The sequence below is a fragment of the Carassius carassius genome, chromosome 13, assembly GCF_963082965.1.
Source record: "Carassius carassius chromosome 13, fCarCar2.1, whole genome shotgun sequence".
Lineage (NCBI taxonomy): Eukaryota > Metazoa > Chordata > Actinopteri > Cypriniformes > Cyprinidae > Carassius > Carassius carassius.
In genome coordinates, this window is record NC_081767.1 from 19,979,451 (window position 1) to 20,002,178 (window position 22,728).

General features: G+C 36.9%; 1 protein-coding gene across 3 annotated transcripts in view; it reads right to left on the reverse strand.

Annotated features, from left to right (window-relative positions):
• Window positions 1–517: 517 nt before the first annotated feature.
• The window catches only part of LOC132156054 (CD82 antigen-like), a 29,821-nt gene continuing 7,610 nt past the window's right edge, over window positions 518–22,728 (reverse strand). For 2 of the 3 annotated variants that reach the window (XM_059564877.1, XM_059564875.1), the window contains exons 2-9: window positions 21,279–21,346; window positions 19,835–19,907; window positions 12,984–13,105; window positions 11,290–11,364; window positions 7,613–7,711; window positions 6,979–7,161; window positions 2,061–2,144; window positions 518–1,011 (exon numbers count right to left, since the gene is read on the reverse strand). In XM_059564877.1, the coding sequence (XP_059420860.1) occupies window positions 934–1,011; window positions 2,061–2,144; window positions 6,979–7,161; window positions 7,613–7,711; window positions 11,290–11,364; window positions 12,984–13,105; window positions 19,835–19,907; window positions 21,279–21,341 (777 nt within the window). In that variant the 5' untranslated portion in view covers window positions 21,342–21,346 and the 3' untranslated portion in view covers window positions 518–933. Of the gene's footprint in view, window positions 1,012–2,060; window positions 2,145–6,978; window positions 7,162–7,612; window positions 7,712–11,289; window positions 11,365–12,983; window positions 13,106–19,834; window positions 19,908–21,278; window positions 21,352–22,728 lie in introns of all 3 variants that reach the window. The other variant, XM_059564876.1, reaches the window with a different exon arrangement.

Consider the following 22,728-nt stretch of genomic DNA (forward strand, 5'->3'; position numbering starts at 1 on the left):
CTTACTAAACCCCAAATCTGACATTGTCTACATCGGCTTCACTCCAAATAATAAAACCGTAGACACAAAAATCTTAAAAAGAAGAAACGCAAAGATATGAAAAAGCCTTGCACAACTTCATCCCGCAGACCTGTTTTGGGTCAGCTGAAATGGGTCAGTATCTGGAAGATTTTGCTGTGTTGCTGAAGGCTACAGCTGAAGCTAGTCAGCAGGATCTGTATCTAATGCCTGTTAGAGACATACTTGAACAGTTTTTTTTTTACTTACACCAGCACAGCAGATGGATCGGTGGGATATGCACCCAACCTAAATCCACATTCCATCTTTACCCACATCGCACCCGTCTCCGCCCGGAGTGACCCAGCCCCAGATAATAACACTTCGCATACATGCAGAAAAGCCATCAAGTGCTGTCATAACTAGGACGTAGTTATTCAGTAAGTATAAACCTCACTGAAGGATTTATATACACATAACCAAACTGAAAATACACTATTCTAAAACAATAAAAATTATAAAAAAAAAACAAGTGTTGATTTTCCCCTCTAGTTTATACAAATCATTTTAAATGAGCTAATAGCTCACTCCCATTTCAAACTCGCTGTTAACTAAAGTGCTCTCAGATTCAACTAACAATGAAAACCATAAATGAAACAGTCACCGTACAGTATATGTAGCTATACAAATTTTAAAGCTATTCAGACCCTGCAGAGCACTAACAAGAAAAGATCACTAGTTTCTTTAAAAGAAAAAGGTACAACAATCCTGATCGTAAAATGTTGATCCTAAACAGGATGTTTACAGGGGCTAAGAAAGTGAAGAACGGATGCGTGTATGTGGGTGATGGGATGTGGTCTGGTCTGCAGTGTTCCAGTTGTTGCTGGTGTGGAGAGGCTGTAACACTGCTGTTTTCTGATGAAGAGGGGTTTGCTCTCAGTATTTGGGCACTTTGGTGTAATCCTCCTGTTGGACACTCTTGCAGAGGCACATGGACAGGATCATCCCTAAAAGCTGAAGTAAGCAGAGCAGACGGTGATCACGGTTTGGTTCCCCACCTCTCTCTCGTGCACAACACAAGCTTCCAAGCTAAATCAGGGCAGACTCAGTATTTTATACTGACAGACTTTTATAGTTTACTTTGAATATAAATATAAAAGATTATGCTAAAATATTTGGTTTTTGGTCACTAATGAAACACACACACACACACACACACACACACACATACACTACTGTTCAAAAGATTGGGGTCAGTAAGTTTTTTTTTTTTCAGTAAGTACTGAATTAAAAGTGACTAAAGACATTTGTAATTTTAAAAATATATTGCTATTTCAAATAAATACTGCTCTTTTTTTCAGGATTCTTTGATAAATAGAACGTCTCTATTCATCAAAGAATCCTGAAAAAAAGTTTCATGGTTTCCACAAAATATTAAGCAGCACGACTGTTTTCAGCATTGATAAGAAGAAGAAATGTTTCTTGAACACTAAATCATCTTATTAAAATGATTTCTGAAGGATCACGTGACACTGAAGACAGGAGTAATGATGCTCAATATTCAGCTTTACCATCAAGGAATCGAAAAAAAAAAGTTAAAATATATATTCAGATAGCAAACAGTTATTCCATATTGTAATAATATTTCCCAATATTACTGTGTTTATTGTATTTTTGATTAAATAAATGCAGCCTTGGTGAGCATAACAGATTTTTTTTCGAAAACACAAATCTTACAAAGCCCAAACTTTTGAATGGTAATGTGTATTTTCAATAAAAATTTGAAATTATTATTATTATTATTATTAACTAATGAAAATGCTGAATAAAAACAAGTAGTTGCTAAAAAAAATGATATTTTTACTCAAAATGAATGTAACTGAATATAAACACATCAGAATATGCAATGTTTTTTTTTTTTGTTAATTAAAAAACAAACATTTTTTTTTTTTTTTTAATCTTGTAATTTTTTTTGTTTGTAGAAAGGGCCAAAATAACAGAAATTATAAAGGAATAACCTTGAATTTGGAATACATTTTACATGATAGGCTTTCTAGATTTACCTCAATCACTGCTATACCAACACAGACTCCCAGAATAACTCCACAGTTCCCAATGAGCCAGTCCTCCAAACTATATATACAACCCTGGACACAGGAAATGGAGACAAATTAAAAAAGAAAGAGAGAAGAAAAAAAACCCCACAACAAATAGGGGGAAAACAGTGAAAAAAGATATGCAGGGTTTGGAAATGATCCTGAACAGACACAGCTGTCCAAAGATAACATCAGGAGACAAACAGAACATATGCCAAACTCAAAGTTCAGAACAGTTTCACAGGAAACATTTGGACTGACAGCAACTTATTTGAACAGTAGGACTGGGTATATGCTACAAATATAACACAGGTTCCAAATGAAATAAAGCGAGAGCAATGGCATAAAACCAGAATCAGGAAAAAAAAATTAGGGGTTAGTTCACCAAAAACAAAAATTATTTCTTCTATGGAGCATAAAAGAAAATATTCTGAGAATTTTTTTTTGGTCCATGGAAAGGAAATCACTGGTCACCAAAATCATTTGTATAGCAACATTCATACAGTTTCTGAATGACATTGACAATATTTATTTTGGGTGAACTGTTTTGGGTCCCACCACGTCTACTCCGTGTGTTTCTCTGCACAGGCCCGGTGCACCCAGGACGCGATCTTCCCAGATGTCCTTCACTGCGACGCCGGGACACCACGGACCCTGGGTGCATCCACAGCGGAGGACGCGAGCCGGGTCCCGGGCGACGACTTCTCCCCCTCCTGCCTTCGACATCTCCATTCGGAACCGCTTCGCTCCCCTCCGCGAGACAGGATGCGACGCTGTGATGATCGGAGACTCCATCGTCCGACACGTAAGTGCTACGTTAGCCGAAGGTAAAGTGCACACTCATTGTTTGCCTGGTGCTCGTGTTCTCGATGTTTCTGCGCAGATACCCGCGATCCTGAAGGCCGACGAGAGCCCCAGAGCGGTCGTGCTTCACGCCGGGGTTAACGACACCACGCTGCGGCAGACGGAGACGCTGAAGAGGGACTTCAGCAGCCTGATCGAGACGGTTCACAGCACGACGCCCGCGGCGACGATCGTCGTGTCAGGACCACTGCCCCCTTATCGACGAGGACACGAAAGGTTCAGTAGACTTTTTGCTTTAAATGAATGGTTGTTGTCATGGTGTAAAGAACAGAAACTGCTATTTGTTAATAACTGGAATCTTTTCTGGGAGCGTCCTAGGCTGTTTCGCGCTGATGGATTACACCCCAGCAGAATCGGAGCGGAGCTGCTCTCTGACAACATCTCCAGGACACTTCGCTCCATGTGACTAGTAAGACAATTCTCTAATAACTATTATGATGAGTTTTGTTCCATCCGCTTAAATGATAAAAGTACTTGCGCTGTAAAAACTATTAAGACTGTGTCTGTTCCCCGAATAGTGAGGTCAAAATATAATATAGGATCTAGAAAAAATCTTATCGTAATTAAACCAGAAAAATGTAAAGTAAATGAACAAAAACAATTTTTAAAGTTTGGGCTCATAAATATTAGATCACTCACACCCAAAGCAGTTATTGTAAATGAAATGATCACAGAAAATAGTTTTGATGTACTCTGCTTGACTGAAACCTGGCTAAAACCAAATGATTATTTTGGTCTAAATGAGTCGACTCCTGTTATAAAACTACTGTTATAAGCATGAGCCACGTCAGACTGGTCGTGGTGGAGGTGTTGCAACAATATATAGTGATATTCTCAATGTTACCCAGAAAACAGGATACAGGTTTAACTCTTTTGAAATACTTCTGCTAAATGTTACACTGTCAGACATGCAAAAGAAATCTAATGTATCTCTTGCTCTGGCTACTGTGTATAGACCACCAGGGCCGTATACAGAATTCCTAAAAGAATTTGCAGATTTCCTCTCAGACCTTCTAGTTACAGTTGATAAGGCGCTAATCATGGGAGATTTTAATATTCACGTTGATAATGCAAATGATACATTAGGACTTGCGTTTACTGACCTAATAAACTCCTTTGGAGTCAAGCAAAATGTCACCGGGCCCACTCATCGTTTTAATCATACACTAGATCTAATTATATCGCATGGAATCGATCTTACTGCTATAGATATTGTACCCCAATGTGATGATATTACAGACCATTTCCTTGTATCGTGCATGCTGCGTATAACTGATATTAACTATATGTCTCAGCGTTACCGTCTGGGCAGAACTATTGTTCCAGCCACCAAAGACAGATTCGCAAATAACCTGCCTGATCTATCTCAACTGCTATTTGTACCCAAAAATACACATGAATTAGACGAAATTACTGACAACATGGGCACTATTTTCTCTAATACATTAGAAGCTGTTGCCCCCATCAAATTGAAAAAGGTTAGAGAAAAACGTACTGTGCCATGGTATAACAGTAATACTCACTCTCTCAAGAAAGTAACTCGTAGTCTTGAACGCAAATGGAGAAAAACTAACTTGGAAGTTTTTTAAATTGCATGGAAAAACAGCATGTCCAGGTATAGACAGGCTCTAAAAACTGCTAGGGCAGAGCATATCCACAAACTCATTGAAAATAACCAAAACAATCCAAGGTTTTTATTTAGCACAGTGGCTAAATTAACAAATTACCAGACGCCACCTGATTCAAATATTCCACCAACGTTAAATAGTAATGACTTTATGAATTTCTTCACTGATAAAATAGATAACATTAGAAATACAATAGCGAATGTAGATTCTACAGCGTCTAACACTTCAGTTTCATCCATCACACCCAAAGATAAACTGCAGTGCTTTACAAATATAGGACAGGAAGAGCTAAATAAACTTATCACTGTATCTAAACCAACAACATGTTTATTAGATCCTGTACCCATTAAATTACTGAAAGAGTTGTTACCTGTAGCCGAAGAACCGCTTCTCAATATCATTAACTCGTCGTTATCTTTAGGTCACGTCCCAAAACCATTCAAGCTGGCGGTTATCAAGCCTCTTATTAAGAAACCAAAACTAGATCCTAGTGTACTGGCAAATTATAGGCCTATTTCAAATCTTCCATTTATGTCTAAAATTTTAGAAAAAGTTGTGTCTGCTCAATTGAGCACCTTCCTGCATAAAAATGATCTCTATGAAGAATTTCAGTCAGGTTTTAGGCCCCACCATAGCACAGAAACTGCACTTGTTAAAATTACAAATGACCTGCTTCTTGCGTCAGATCAAGGCTGCATCTCATTTCTAGTCTTACTTGATCTTAGTGCTGCATTCGACACCATAGATCATGACATACTCATAGATCGATTACAAAACTATACAGGTATTCAAGGGCAGGCTCTAAGATGGTTTAGATCCTACCTGTCCGATCGCTTCCATTTTGTTTACTTAAATGGGGTGTCATCTCATTTATCATCAGTAAAATATGGAGTGCCACAAGGATCCGTCCTAGGTCCCCTTCTATTTTCAATATACATGTTGCCCCTTGGTAATATTATTAGAAAATACGGAATTAGCTTCCACTGTTATGCTGATGATACTCAGCTATTTATCTCAACGAGACCAGATGAAACTTTCCAATTATCTAAGCTAACAGAGTGTGTTAAAAATGTAAAAGATTGGATGACAAATAATTTTCTCCAATTAAATTCGGATAAGACAGAGATATTAATTATTGGACCAAAAAACACCACACAGAATCTTGTAGATTACAATCTGCAACTAGACGGATGTACTGTTACTTCCTCTACAGTCAGAAATCTGGGTGTTATATTGGACAGCAATTTGTCTTTTGAAAATCATATTTCCAATGTTACAAAAACTGCATTCTTCCATCTTAGAAACATTGCCAAGCTACGAAACATGTTATCTGTTTCTGATGCAAAAAAGCTAGTTCATGCTTTCATGACCTCTAGACTGGACTATTGTAATGCACTTCTAGGTGGTTGTCCTGCTTCGTCAATAAACAAGCTACAGGTAGTCCAAAATGCAGCAGCTAGAGTCCTTACCAGGTCAAGAAAATATGATCATATTACCCCAATTTTACAGTCTCTGCACTGGCTACCTATTAAGTTCCGTATCTGTTACAAATTATCATTACTTACCTATAAGGCCCTAAATGGTTTAGCTCCTGCGTACCTAACTAGCCTTCTACCACGCTACAACCCATCACGCACCCTAAGGTCACAAAACGCTGGACTTTTGGTAGTTCCTAGGATAGCAAAATCCACTAAAGGAGGTAGAGCTTTCTCACATTTGGCTCCCAAACTCTGGAATAGCCTTCCTGATAATGTTCGGGGTTCAGACACACTCTCTCTGTTTAAATCTAGATTAAAAACGCATCTCTTTCGCCAAGCATTCGAATAATGTATCTCTTAAATTGTGAGTGTAGTTGCATCTGCATTTTTATTCTTTAGCTTGGGTTAAACTAATTTTACTTTGTTGGATCAGCAGCAATGATGTCTCTATTTTGTTTCTATGTTTTGCCACGGGATTTACATCCCGTGGTAACTAGGATTTACACAAGCTCCAGTCTGCATCCAGAACACCTGAGAAGAGATGATGCTGACCCTCAGAGGACCCCAGATGATCCTAACCTTGAATCAACAAACAGAACTAACAATTATTGCTACATGTGTGACTGCATCATATAATTACTATTAATTAATAATATTGATAGTTCATCATCTAGCTGACTACGTCTTGTATTATTATTATTATTTTTATTTTTCTAAAATCCTGTCAAACGTGCACAAACTACTAGCTACTACTAAATATTGTAGAAACATAATTTTCTGTAAAGTTGCTTTGTAACGATTTGTATTGTAAAAAGCGCTATACAAATAAACTTGAATTGAATTGAATTGAACTATCCCTTTATATAGGAATATGCAGCTGTATATGTGCAGTAAAGCTGTATGTGTGTACAGTACCTTAGTGAAGACAGGCCACTGAGGGGAAAAGGTTTCACATAGGCCTGATTCTTTTATTCCTGTGCCATTGATGGATTCATTTGTGCAGGAACATGGGTATAGAATCTGAGAACTGTTCTTTTGACTGTTTATCACCACATTCTCGGTCCAGTTAGATGATCCAGTCCAACCACAGCACTTCATCTGTGAATGGAAAGGAAAAAAAAAAAACAGAAAATAATTTAATATTACAGTGTCAACAACAACAACAGCAACAACATAAAAACCTAGACACACTGGTGCAGAAAACCTAAATGAAAATAACTTGGTTTAGTTTGTTTAGTTTAGTTTCACTTTATTGTCTGTACAGATTTCCTGAACAGAAATGTATCTTTGACAATGGCATAAAAAATACGTCCTAACAGATAATACTATACATTAACATATCACATAATACAATACACAGAGAAAAAAAACAACAACAACAAGCTTGAACAAGCAAACAAGAGATAAAAATCCATGAGAAAAGTCCTAGACACTTAATCTTCTGTCATCTCTAACATGTGCAACAGATAATACTGTAAGAGACTGAGGGAATGATGGAAAAAGGCAGTGAGGGACGAAATGGCAGACAATAGCTGTAGGAAAAGCTCACCGTTCTCTGAAGGTAGTCCAAGGCTTGCTCAGATGTCTTGTTATAACCAGTGTAGTTCACCAGAATTTTGTTCACAATATTGGACATCTCATTTTTCAGCTAAAAATAAGCACATGGAGACATGTTAGGACACACCTTATGAAATTCATAACACTCACTGTACAACACCAACTGTTATCAGATGTTTCAACATTGTTAATGCTTGAAACCAAATAATTCAGCAAAATATTTGTGCATATTTTAGCCTATTACATTAATTGAAGCAAAACTAGTAAATTATTCAAATCCAGAGTTGTATTTCTTAACATTAGTTAGTGCACTATGAACAAACAATTTGCTATTGCCGCATTTCCACCGCAGGAACTTTACCCAGGAACTAGGGCCTGGTACTCTGTGTGTTTCCACCGCAGGAACCAGGAACTAAATAAAGTTCCGGGTAAATAAATGCCCCTCAGAAAGTCCCCGCTGGCGAGGTGGTACTTTTTCAAAGTTCCGGAACTTTCGGGGGCGGGACTTGGGCGCTAAACATGCTGATTGGTTGAGTTCAACCACCATTTATTCGGATCATTTTCAAAATATTGTGTCATGAAATGTAATTTTAAAAGTATTTCAGGCGAGAATGTAGTTGTTTAAAACTCAACTCTGTGGTTTATTTATAAAGACAGTGCCTATTTAAAAATGTGTTTCGCTGATCTCAGAGACGGTCAGCTCCACGCGATCAGCGGGCGCTCAGTGATCATCTATCCGCCGAGAAGCAGCCTCACCTCGGCTAGACCTTCTGATGTGTGCCGCTGGCTCTGATGTCTCTTTAGTGGTTAAACATAACATATAATTCATTTTGGGTAAATCTAACAGGTTATCTTTGGTCTGTATTCAATTTATCTATATGCTAAAATGAAAATAAAAAAAGCAAATGTATATAATATTTCGTTTCATTGTAATGGCTGTATATATATATATATATATATATATATATATATATATATATACACATATCCCTGAACTCAGTACATTTCTGCAGCTGTTATTATGCTTAAATGAAAACGAAAGGAGGCAGTGGTATTTGATATCCTATTTCATTTTATTGTAAATATACAGAGAGGAAAATTGCAGTAGCCAAAGCGAGCTGACTGAAGTTATGAAGTACGCTGCTTATTGCGTCGTCGCGGACATCACACTCCCGAGTCGAATTAGCAAAGTCTGAACTATCGAGGATGCACGTCCAAAATCAGCGTACTTCGTAGTGAGAAACGCGCGTAGACCTACGTCACCAGTCTATTTGCCTAATCTTCCCGGTACTTTACACCGCGGTGGAAACGCAGAAAGCAACAGGTCTGGGGGGGGAAATGTTCCTGGGAAAAAAAGTTCCTGGTACAAATGTTCTGGGTAATTTCGGTGGAAACGCGGCATATATTTCTCATTGTTAGTTCATGTTAGCTAATGCATTATCTAATGTTAACATACAAAAACTTTTAGTAAATTTTAATTTTGATATTTTAATACAATTTATTTCTGTGGTGGAAAAGTTGAATTTTCAGCATCATAACTCCAGCCTTCGGTGTTACACGATCCAACAGAAATAATCCTAATATGCTGCTCGAGAAACATTTTTCATAATCATCAATGCTGAAAACAGTGTTGCTTCTTAATAATAAACAAGGATCGTTTTTGATCATTTTAATGCATCCTTGCTGCATAAAAGTATATATATATATAAAAACAACTTGTAATTTCTGGACCTTCAGAGTGTCATCTAACTGATAAAACCAGCACAAACTATTTAAAAACAATTCTTTACATTTCAAAAATCTGTGCCAAAGACCTTGTGATAGCAAATCACTTTTCAGATGAATATTATCTTGTGAACATCTTATTTAAAGTGAATGCATGTTTAGGAGGTGTGGTGGAACAGACTGCACTGAGGGGGCTACGGCAATGATAAACTAAAATGGTAAAAAACACTGCTTATGCACATACATGTAGGGTGTAAGAGACTGTTGTGAACCTCGCCCAGTTCTGGGAAATGCAGTCAGCATGCCCTGTGGTGAAGCTAACAGAGAAAACAGAGCATGCCCTAGCATATACTCCAATTACCTGCTCTACAGGAAGGCTAGACACGCTATACTAAGTATATATCCAATAACGCACACAGAGAAAGAGACTAAGCACAACAAGTTAAGTTGAGCATTAAGCATGTGCTTATAAGCTGAGGATAAGCCTGGTGCTACTTCACTAGAACAGATTTAACCTAGGCTGACTAAGCACAAGTGAGTTGAACTCCTGCATTAGAGGATGTATACATCCTTCCTAACACTACAGAAAGGCAGATGACATGAAGAGCAGGTCCTGTTGTTTTTTACACCTATCTTGGATGTAAAATGTTAATGTATTTCTATTTTGCACCTAAAGAAGGTGCTGTTGTCAACAAGCTTCACGAGTCAGAGCAAGAGGAGCACAATCACCCGCATCAAAAACGACACCTGCACGGAAACATCTCGTCAAACCACACTCACCATCTTGTGCCGTAAGGTGAACGTTACGCTACAGAAAGTGAATGAGTCGCACCTCCCCCAATTTATTGAAGTAGGAAGTGGAATACTGCAGTGAATGCTCAAATCTTCCTTCAGCTACTTAATTTAAAATGCCAGTTTCCACACTGTCGCCACCTGTTAACTTGCTCTGACACATTTCCAGTTACCACCTAACAGGATGGGTTAAAACCAAAAGGTTAAGAAATTACAAAATAGTCACAAAAAACTGACTAGAAAAATGCAGTAGCAAGAAACACCCTTTTTAAACACAGCAGTGATATACAAACACCACGTTACCATAAAAACACATCTATTCACACTTCTGGTTCACTTAAGAGAAATGTACAAAATATTTACATATTAAAAGTGGTTCCAGATAAACTAAATCAGAAGTTTTCAGATAAGAATAGTTTCGGGGAAGCTACTGTTAAACTGTCCTTAGAAGCTATTCATAATACTTACAGTAAAGCTGCTTCTTCCTCTTTTTTTTTATTTTATTTTTTTTAAAAGGTTTGTTATGTTTGTTTGTTAGCTACAATACCAGCTAACAAACAGTAGCTAACTATACTGAAGCCATTTAAAGTAATAACAATACATCCCCCCCAAAATTAAAATTGTCATCATTTACACACTCTCAATTTTTTCAAACCTATGTTCTTTCTTCAGTTGTTAGCCTCCATTGATTTTCATGAGTTTGAAAAAATACTGTGAAAATCAATGGTGAACAGAACCTGGTTGGTTACACACTTCAATTCAAAATATAAACAGCTAAAGGGAATTTATACAGGTTTGGAACAACTTGATGCCAAGTAAATGACAGCATTTTAATTTTGAGTGAACTATCCCTTTAAGTAGGAAATATTATTTTAAGATGCATATATACATTTCTTTTTTATATATATATTTGTAAATATAACTATCGGATCTCATTTTTGGTGACAATAGATTGGATATTTGTATTCTACACATAAATGCATACTACAAAAACAACTAATTACAATGACGACGACAACACTTTATAATGAAAAGTGAAAATAATGTAAAAAAAAATCTAAAATTACATGTTTTGAAATATTAATAAATGCTATATTGGTATATAAATAGCACTGAATTAAGTCGAACACTTTCCGAGGTATGGTCACCTACCACATCTCGCCGGAAGTAGATAAGGACACCGGCCGTCACCTGGGCAATGAGGATGAGGAGGAGACAGGTGAAGACCTGCAAACAGAGAACAGAAAAATAAGTTCACAATTTACTGGACACTCAAGCAAATGCTAAAACCTCAAAACCTGCTACGTCATAGTTTTGTTTTCATGTTTTCCTTTGTCTTCGGAGAGTTAAAAGCTGTTCGTGCATACAGAAGATCCATAAAATTGCGAAGATTTAAGTCTCAAACCCAAAGAGATATTTTTTTATAAAATGTGAACCCTCAGCCATGCCCCCAAATGTCTACATCACTGTGTGGGAAGTTTTGCATTAACATCGCCCAAATGTATACTCAAAGAAAGAAGGCGTAACTTTTATTCTCGCTGTAGTATTGTTGCCTCCGCGGCCATGTCATGTAGATGCTGTGTGTATAATTGTGAAAGCCAAACTACTTTGTTTGGTCTTCCAAAAGAGGACACAACTAGAAATCGGTGGTTAAGTTTTATTTTTACATTTTTTCCAGAACAGTACAACCCTAAATATTCGAGTGTGTTCAGTTTCCTGAACCTGGTAAGGGGTGTAACATTTCCGTCACACACTTGAGGAATTCAGCCAATCACAACGCACTGAATAGCTGGCCAATCAGAGCACACAGCACTTTTCAGAACCGTGAGCTTTGTAAAAATCTAGGCGTTTCAGAAGGCGGGGCATAGAGGAGCATCAATAATGTACAGTATGTGGAAAATAATGTTTTTTGAATCTTAAACCGCATAAACACATTGCATTACATCAAATACACCCAGTAATGTCATATGACCCCTTTAATTAATTAGAAAAGAATCACAGCTAGTTACATTCATTTTCTAAATGGGTAAAAACAATTTAACAAAGAACCTTGCTGACCGCTAAGTTCTTGCACGAACATCCCCTAAATCTCACTGGCTTATCCCTGTCAGTCCAGCTCAGTAAATCCAGCAAAGAGCTATTTCAAACTAACTCTTTATCAAGCTAATGGGGAAGAGTTTTATGAAGCTCCCTTAGCAGACATGATTCTAGGCTTACAGTGACTGTGATTACCACAGCGTAGCAGCACCTCTATACCTGAAAGGTTCTGTGAATGGTCTTGGTTTTGCTGAAAAAGTGTCAAACCTAAACCTATTAACACTGTTATATTATACTGCATAAACACTGACCAAAGAAAAAATCGTAAAATACTTTCACCGAATATGGTTAGAAGCTAAATTTTTTTGAATAGCTCAGAGAACAGAATGAGCTAGCTTTGACGTAGTCAGCAGTTAATTATAGATAAATAAATATGCAAAATATAATAAAATAAAATAATAGCCCAGAGACCAAAACGAGCTGGATTTGATGTAATAGTAGTATTAAATAAATAAAATGAATATTATTTTTTTTATTAACTTAATTAACTTAAAAGACCAAAAAGAGCTGGCTTGGGTGTAGTCAGCAGTAATATTATGTCTAAATAAATATGCACTATAAAATAAAAAAATTCAATAAAGGAAAATGATAATAGCCCAGAGACTAAAATGCACAAGCTTTGATGTGGTCTGAAGTGATATTATTATGTATATAAATATGTACTATAAAAAAATAAAGAATAATAAAATAAATTATTTGTATTTCTTTACAATAAAATAAAAATCCAAATTAAAAAATAAATCACTTACCAGTCCAAGCAGGCAGCGGACCTCAAAGATGGCACCGATGCAGCCCAGGAAGCCAGTAAGCATGGACAGAGATCCAACCCCAATCAAGATGTAGGCACCAGCTTTCAGCGTTGTGGACTCTTCTGCATGAACGACAAAGACAGGAAACAATACTCACACTCTTTGCCAAGGCCAAATTTACAGAAAAGGTATAACAAAAAAAACCCTGCAGTTTAGATGCTGAAAATAAATCAAGATCATCATGAATCAAGATTAAAATTTGATCTAACACCAGTAACAATTAAAACCTCACTAGCAAAAACAGCCCTAACAAAGCTTAAACTGTGATGCAGCAGAGGTGGGTGGTGCTACTCCGAACAGCAGGAGCAGAGGCTGAAAATTAAACTGAGGTTTAGTGGTGGGGTGTGAAAGGAGAGGAAGGTACATGACAGATTTCCAGAGCTCATTTCTTTCTCTTCTGCAGCTACACATCAATCTTGCTTCAGGCTTTGCAGCTCAATTTCAGATGTGTGCAGAGGAAGACGTCAAAACGCTTCTCTTATCAAAATACTTTAGCAATATTTTCAAACAATGTGACCTAGAAGTATGCAGACTTTTTGATACGCCTAATAATGTTATTCACAAGCCTTTCAGACTGATCAAAACTCATTTCACTATTTGAGCAAAAGGAAGTAAAAGGGCGAACCAACTGTTATCCCTTCTATCAGTATGGCTAACACCCTCAAAACACAACAAACCTTCTAGGCTTCTATAGCTGCTCAGTATATATAAACGTGGTTTTAAAATTAGTCATGTGTCACGTGTGAATGTCTCTTATTAAAGTGGTACAGCGGTTGTTGCTGAGCTGAGCTGTGCTGCTTATGTGGGTAACTCAAGTTGTTCATACTATCCTTAGCTACATACAAATTCAGTAGCATTTGAATAATAAAGACCTGCAACTAGCAGTCAAGAGAGAGAAAAGAATAGTTTGCACAGCAGAGACAATCAAAGCTTGAGCCTCCTGCAATTCAAAACAGAAATGAGTTTGGCGGCTCATAGTTGTTCGTGAAGATTCTTTAATAGATAAACAGTGCAAAAACAAGTTCTTCTATTACCATGTGATCCTCAAACAAACAAATCACAAAAACAATCTCTAGCACGTGTACAGAAAATAGAGCAGTCAATTTAACACACTGATTTAGTGCAATTATATATTTTTTAAAAACTGTGTTTTATAGACAGACACTATGGTTCAAAAGTAAGATCAATAAGATTTTTTTGTTTGTTTTTAAACGATGCATTTGATCAAAATACAATAAAAACAGTAATATTGTGCAATAATATTAAAAAATAATGGATTACTATTTTATTCTGATTCATTAATTTTTATAGTATTTTATACATTTTTTTTTATTAATCAGCATATCATGTTTCTTATTGATTGACAGCCATAACAGTAAAATTTTCAGTTTTTCTTACAATACTCTGTCTGTCAGTACATACGTTCATCTAAAACATGAGGTTATTTTACCCTAGTACGACCTTAATAGAAAAACTGTGACATCACGGTTGTGACAGATAACTATTTTGTTATATAAACTGAGAATAATAAATGGACGGTAGATTAGCTCTCAACTGAAGCAAGAATTCTGTGTCACAATTCTAAACATATGCTTCCTGCCTGAAGCACAGCATCCGTCTGAGGTTACGTTTAAAATTTCCACAACCTCAATGTGAGTTTGCTCATAGTTGCTACGATGTTCTCAAGGTACAAACACTCAACAGCCCTGGCAGCAGTTTCTACTGGAAAAATTATCTTGGAAGGAATACAATTTTATACCACAAGCCAAAACCATTTGCTTGCAACCTTTCAAGCACTATTTATATGCTAAGAAAGGTAAATACAACAAAGAATTAGACATTTTATTTGTCATTAATATTGAAGATCAAGTATTTATTTTAACTTTAGGAACCTGAACATACTTAAACATACTGGCCTCTGAGGCTTCAAACAATCAAACATTGACACATGCTGTAACATGTTCTGGGACTTCAGCTGTATAACTCTATTGCACAAATGAAGGTGCCATTTAAAATCTTTATGTAAAGAATAGCAGTGAGATCACAACAATCTGGAAAATGAGAAAATCTCTAAGACTCCCTTTTATAGCTATGCAGTTGTGTGGAAGTCTATAAAAAAACAACCTGAGAGGAAGGGGAAAAAAATACACCCATTATTTTCGTGCTCAACAGGGCCCTAATCTACGGACTAACAAAGTCAACAAACAGAGTCCTTCTGCAGCACAGCGTGGGAGCGACCACGACAGGACCCTCAGAGTAAAGAACAGGTCTACTGGACCTTATGTTTGCAAAAAGCCAAGGGCAGAGTTGAGGGTCTCAAAGTATGAGGATATCCTAAGATATTCTCTGCTATCTCCAGAGGAACAGCTGAATCTGAAAAAACAATGCTTCTAAAATGGTCATGATAACAGAGGGCCCTATCATACACTTGGCACAACGCAAGTGCTTCTTGCTAGTTTCACCCTAATGCAGCTGCATCAATTTTTAAAATAGCAAATGCACTTGCGTCTATTTGTGCGCCCATGAGCGTGCTGGTCTGAAAACGATGTGTGTTCAGGCGCATTGTTGGAGCATTGATATTTTTTTGGCAACTGAAATAAGACACGCTTTTGACCAACTGAAACCTGGTGCAATATTTATTTATTTTTAATTTTTTGTTCATTAAACCGCACGTTGTTAATATGCTTATTACACACAATGGGACGCACAGAAGCACACAAACATGGCAAATATTGAAAATGAAAGGATTACAATGTAAAAGATTATTATTGGGTCCCGTTATTATGGTCTGCTCACGCTCTTTAACCTCACGTGCGAGCAGAACCTTTCCTCTCTGGAGAAGCGTTCAGTCTTTACTCTTGCAAATTCTGCCATGTAAATAGAGAATTGGCTGTGGCGCGAGCACAACTGGCACAACTGTAAACCTCCATCTTGACTTTGGGAATTGGTTTGGTGGCTTGGTCTTAAGAAAATATTTAAGTTTGAAGTCTATTTTCAAACACTGGTCTTAAGTTCTAAAAATTAGTCTTCTTTAGCAATGGTGTGAAAGAGACTTTAGCTTAAAGTAATGGCCTTCTAATCTTCATTTCATTTCATAAAATAATAATGTACTCGCCCTCATGTTATTCCAAATTTATATGACCTTCCTTCTTATGTAGAACACAAAGAATATATTTTGAAGAATATTAGTAACCAAACTGTTTTAGTGTTGACTGACTTTCACTTTAAAAACACTTGCTTGATTCTGATCGTTCAGTTGTGAATACTTCAGTATTAATAGCAGGCCTACAGTAATATTGTAAATGTCGGGCCTAAAGCGGGTGTGCTAGTGCGTGCCAGGGCCAGTCACATTTCCACTGTCATTTCCGGTGCTTGATCGTACCTCGTCGACGAAAACCTTGGGCCAAAGCGGGCCAGCTGGGGCCAGAGTGGGTTATGAACAAAGGCGGAGTTTCTCCACGTCTGGAGAGTGTCAGCGCGGATAATTTCAGAAGGCTAACAGAAATAACACCAGTATTAAAAACTTTATAAAATAAGTTGAGCTCAAAACTCACTTTCAGTCAGCAGTGAGTGTTTGAAATAATTTGATCCAATCCGAAGTGGATTATAATCAGCATAAAAGGCAGAAATATTTATAAGCGATGCAAAAGACATTAATGTTACTATAGTAAACATGGTAAACTGTGACCGCTTGAAGAATTCAGATGTCAGCCTCTTATTCTCTATCACAATCGTGCATTTTTTTAGTAACATTTTATCTGTCATAAGTCTTGTCTCTTTAGTTTTTGTTTGGGAGCTTTTATAAAAATATAGAAATTATCATTCTTTCTAAATGTGATGTATATAGGCTATTGTGACTTCAAATAAACAGAAACCGACTGAATAGCATACTATGTTCATAACATTTTATTTCTGTGTGACTAATTTTCCATCCTGATCAATTAATTCATTACGATCAATGTAACACTTATTATAGTAAAATATAGATGCTTTTGAATTTAAATATTTAATAAAGCATGCAAACAAACGGCCCGCTTTTATCGTGTTCTTTTGTGATCGCGCTAGTTCCAGTGACTTATTTCTTAATAGTTTTCTGATAATTTCTCTTTGTTGGTGAAATGATGAGGTTGTGTGACGTTGTTCATGAGAGGCGTGTAAAGGGCATGTTTTAGTGGAGCTTCAGGACCGACTGTGGAAACCCTGCGCTATTCTGGCCTCGGTGCTACTGGCCCGAGGCTATTAGCCCCGTCTGGCCCATTTGAAGCCCTGACTCACACTGGCCCGACAGTGGAAATGCGGCTAATGGTTATCCATTACTTATGGTCCACAGAAGAAAATCACACAGGGAACAGGGTGAGGGTGAGTAAATTATGAGATTTTTCATTTGTGGGTCAGCTATCCCTTGAAAATAGCATAAACTGAACAAGAAGCATTAAAAAATAAATCAAGAGGATTTACACTAGCTTTCCACCCTCGTTTGCCTGTTCTACTCTTTTTCAGCATAGAGTCTAGTGGCTTTGGCTGTTCAGACAGAGGCAGTATGGGTACGAGTATGATCCTCCACAAATCATGTACAGCTAAATCTGTTTGGCTTTTGTATCTTATTCATTTAACATTTCTCTCTTCCCTTATTTTGCTTTTTCTCTCTGTTTATTTCCTCTTCCATGAGTGTCATATGGTTTAATTAACATCTCTATGGGAGCATGTGTGCATATATAAACACAGAGAGTGAAGCATAGGAGGGAGTTTGTGGAAAACTAGATTAAAACTCCCCACGCCTAGCGCACAAATAGCAGCTGCTTTCACTGTGTATTCCCACCAGTATAAACTCAAGAGTGTAGACAGAAAAATGGGTAACCAGCAAGATAATGCTTGACTAAATGATAACGGTTAACTTATTCTGGTCTGTAATGTCTTTACATACATACACACATACATACATACAATATGAGTTTCAACTAATATTTAAGGGGTCATATGATGCGATTTTAATTTTTTCTTTCTCTTTGGAGTGTTACAAGCTTTTGGTGCAAGAAGAAGATCTGTTGCAAAGACTAAAGTCTCGAATCCAAAGAGATATTCTTTATAAAGGTTAAGCCTTGTCCATGCCCCCCTAAAACGGCTCGTGCTAACACACCACCACATCTCTATGTCACTGTGTGGGACAATTTGCAAAACACCGGCCAAATGATCAAGCAAAGGCGGCATTCCTTTTATCTTCGCTGTTGCTGCCGGCGCCATTTCTTGGAGAAGCTGTGTGTTTCATTGTGAAAGTGAAACTACTTTGTTTGGCCTTCCAAAAGAGCACGATATCCACTTCGTCATGGCTAGAGCTGATCCGTGCTGGTTGCTGAGGGAATACATCAACTTCGCGCTGTGGATCGCCAGATCGGCTTTCACCGTGGATGAAGCAGATTCCAGCCTGGGGTCGTCGCATGTGGTCGCCGCAACCCCCAGCCACTCCTTCGTCGAATCCGCCGGCCGTTCAGCGTTATAGCCACTGGCTGCCGCTCACTCAAGGTACGGGCCGTTCCTTACTCAAGCTGCTGGCCAGTCCTCACTCTTTGCAAGGACAGCCTGGCGCTTCTGACGCATGGTAGGCAAGTAGGTTTACATATGTAAAGGATTTGCCACTGATGATTCAAATGCGAATTTTGAGCAGTGTAGAGTAGCACTTTTTGTTTGTCATTTCTGCAATCACAAATGCAGACATGGTTTTATGTTTATGCAGCGTTATATGCAACGCAACACATAAAACCACAGTATAAGTCATTATAATCAGTAATTATGTCCATACTGGATGGAACAAATGCCTCTTTGTAATGGGTTTTATTGTTTTTGTCCTGTCATGCCCGTGTTCTGATCGGGACATGCCATAAAAGGACATGTTGAGGGTGTAACATTTCTGTCAGACTCTTGAAACATTTGGCCAATCACAATGCACTGGATAGCTGGCCAATCAGAGCACACACCGATGAGCTTTGTAAAAATCAACGCATTTCAAGAAGGAGGGGCATAAAGGAGAAACAATAATGTACATTTTGTGGAAAATAATGTTTTTTTTTTTTTTTTTACCTTAAACCGCATAACGCATTTAATTACACCAAATACAAAAAATAATGTTCTTTTTAGCAACATCATATGACCCCTTTAAGTGAACACCTTCGATTCTAAAAGCCAAGCTAGCTCATACTCACTGATTAAGCCACTTGTTACTAATGCATAAATAAAGCTTTTTTATTACAAACACTTCTAAATTGTAAATAAAAAACTAAATATTTTACAGTGAAACAGCATTTTACTGGTCTTTTTAGTTCCAATAATGTAGTTTTGGGAATAACTGCATGACAACATCATACTATAGAAAAATGTATTTCAAAGATTTATGATGGCAGCACAAATGTTTTCATGCTGACACATCACAATTAATTTTCTCTTAGTTTTGCATTAGTACTTTCCATTTCATTTCTGTTCAGATAGTACAGGTTAATCTGAATTCAATTTCAAAAATGGGTTTAAAAAATAAATTAATATATGTAAACCTAAAATAAATATATATATATATATTTTTTTTTAAACCAATGTTTAAGAGCTAAAGTACTGAGGCAAACTATGATAAAAACAATTGATATGCATCAATTTATGATTGTCCAGCATGAAAGCATCTGTCTGCCATCATAGACCTTTCCATTTCAGACCATTGGCAGACTGGAGATGTAAGCTTTTTTAATAAGACATGCTCTTATTGCATATATCAAAACAGGAAATCATGCTGGTGCTTTTGTACTTACCCAAAACCATGTTGAAATTCTGGTTATCCAGGATGACCCATAGTCCAACTCCCAAGAATAAAGCTCCAAAAATCTACAAGGCAAAAGAAACAGGCATGAACAAACATAAAGGACATGTGGCATGTATGTTTGACACCTTCTTGACCCGTTTGCTTCCTCAGAGCTGATCTTAGTTTAAGCTGGGACTGGACTGTGGATGAGAGAACTATGCTACCCTTAACATACTCTAGATAACTGCTAAAGAGAGACAGAAACTCTCCACTGAACAAAGTTCTCATGCACTCCAGCCCCAAAATGCAATGGGTCCAAGATGTCCTCTAAATCAACTGTATCAGAGAGGTTTAATTTCCTCTTGTCAGGGGGCAGTTCCCCTGTATCAGTCTGGCATCTGTGGCTTGTCCTCTATTCCACTGACGAGAGGGAGGCAGTAAAACACCAGGCTACTGTACAATTAAAGGGTCTTCAAAAAGAGAGGCACACACATGCTTTTCATTAGCCTTTGACCCTTTATATCAAAGACAGGTCAAACCGGAGGTTCCCAAAGAAATGCAACAGAGAGCAGGCCTGCTTCCTTACTAAGCTTGAACAATTTCCTAACAGGGATTTCCTACACCACACTGCTGGGTATACTATTTGTTAATATACTGTACTATACTAAATGTCTTCAATATACTATACTAAAATATATTCAATAATGTATTTAAAAAATATATATATATATGTATTTACATGTCCACACAGACCATGCCCAAACTGAAAATGTGGAAAATTAGATTAATGTAAATGAATAAATGAATGAGTTAAAAAAAATATGTATATGGAGTTTTAACTTATATTATTAAATGAATATTTAACCTATATTTGGTTCTAAAAGCCTTGCTAGCTCATACTGACTGTTGAGCCACTTGTTACGCATGCATAAATACAGTTATATTATTACAAACACTTCTAAATAAATAACTGTAAATAAATAAATAAAAATTACCCCAAAAACTGAATTTTACTGGTTTCTCTTTACTTCTAATAATGTAGTGTGACATTAATGCCAACTGCATTAACCACATTAGACTACAGTATTATTTGAGCAGTCAGTTTTCTTTCAAATCTTTTTTTTTCTCAGACATTTTGTGTTGCAATAAAGTTGAAACAGCAGCATTTTTTTTTACAAGCACAGAGGTCAGAAAATTATTTTTACATAAATACATTTTCTTCTAGACTTCCCAAGAGTCTCCATTCTCACTTCAGTTAGATAGTAATAGTAATAGTAACAGTAATAGCAATAGTAATAGTAATAGTAACCTCCCTTTCAACCTGCATTAGATCACATAGTAGACCTGAAGACCAGGGCTAATAACATGCAGCCACATCATGGCTAGAGCACTGCGCTCAAGGTCAGTGTTCCTGCTGAGACTCAACATAAAGATGTAGGAGTGTGTGCACTTACAAAGAAGAGGAGGTTGAACATGAACAGGAAGCACTTAGTGGCGGTAATACATCCTTTCCCCATGACTGCTGCTCTGTAAAAGAGAGGAAATCTCATCAAAGCTCTAAGAGACATGAAGAAGAAAACCAACTGAGACAACTGCTAACTGACACCGAGCAGGTCTTACATGACAACAATTAAAGAGTTCCTCTCTGCACATTGTTGCACATTCTGTCTGGTTGATTAGTTTCAGTTTAATTAACGAATTATATTTATACCACTGTAAAGAATTCAATCTTACAATTCCTTTTAGGTTTTCCAGTTTAGTTCCAGTGATGCTTTTTTCAGGATTTTTTGATGACTAGAAAGTTTAAAGAACATCATTTATTTGAAATATAATTTTTGTATTAATGCAAAAGTCTTCACTGTCACTTTTGATCAAAATGCATCCTTCCTTAATAAAAGTATTAATTAAAAAAAAAATCTTACTGACCCAAACTTTTTAGGTATATCCTCGTCAAGAGCAATGTGCAATGTCATTCAACTGCAATTCTGAGCAAAACATTGCAGTGTTTGTTTGTTTGTGTCAAAAGGAAGACACGTGACAGAAAATCATGCAAAGGCATAACTAGAAGGTGTGCCAGTTCAAAGAAAATATGTTTAATATAACACATGACTTATTTCAGGAAGTCTTTAAATAGGCAGTTGCTCTCTGCTCACTAAGCATTAAGTAACACATTACTGTCAACATTATCTATGTATTCTATTCATTTTATTCATTTGAAGCTTATTACACATGGACATGTTTAAATGAGATTTTGTGAAAATGTCTTTCTGGTCAGATTTCCTGAAGATATTATTCATAAATATCTTCTCTGCCAAGCATCCTACCATCCCTGAGGATAGTAATAAAATCATCATAAGACTTTTCTTTTTGGAGAAACAGATCATGAGTAGGCTATAACATACCAGTGGTTTTCAAAAAAAAAAAAAAAAAAGGAGGCTGGTGATGGGGGCGTAGGTGATAAAAGTCTTAGTTATAAATAGGCTTATTAACTTTTAAATGGAGGAGGGGAAAAAAGTACAATGATTAAATGGGTCTTTTTATTTGTGATTCATCATAATATTAAAAGGGTCATATGATGCAATTTCAAGTTTTCCTTTCTCTTGGTAGTGTTACAAGCTGATTGTGCATTGATAAGATCCTGAAGTTACAAAGACTAAAGTCTCAAAACCAAAGAGATATTCATCAAAGTTAAGACTCTGCTACGCCCGCCTTAAACGAATGAATCAGCTACTGCAAGTATATTTTGTTATTAGTTTAAGTATTTGTTATTGACTGTTCAAATGTGGAGTTTTGCACGTTGTGTGTACTCTTGAACTGATGGTAAAACTAAGGACATCATAAACTGTCTTTACATTTATTTTGAAAGATGAAGCTTGCTATTATGGAAAGGTGTGTTACATTTCC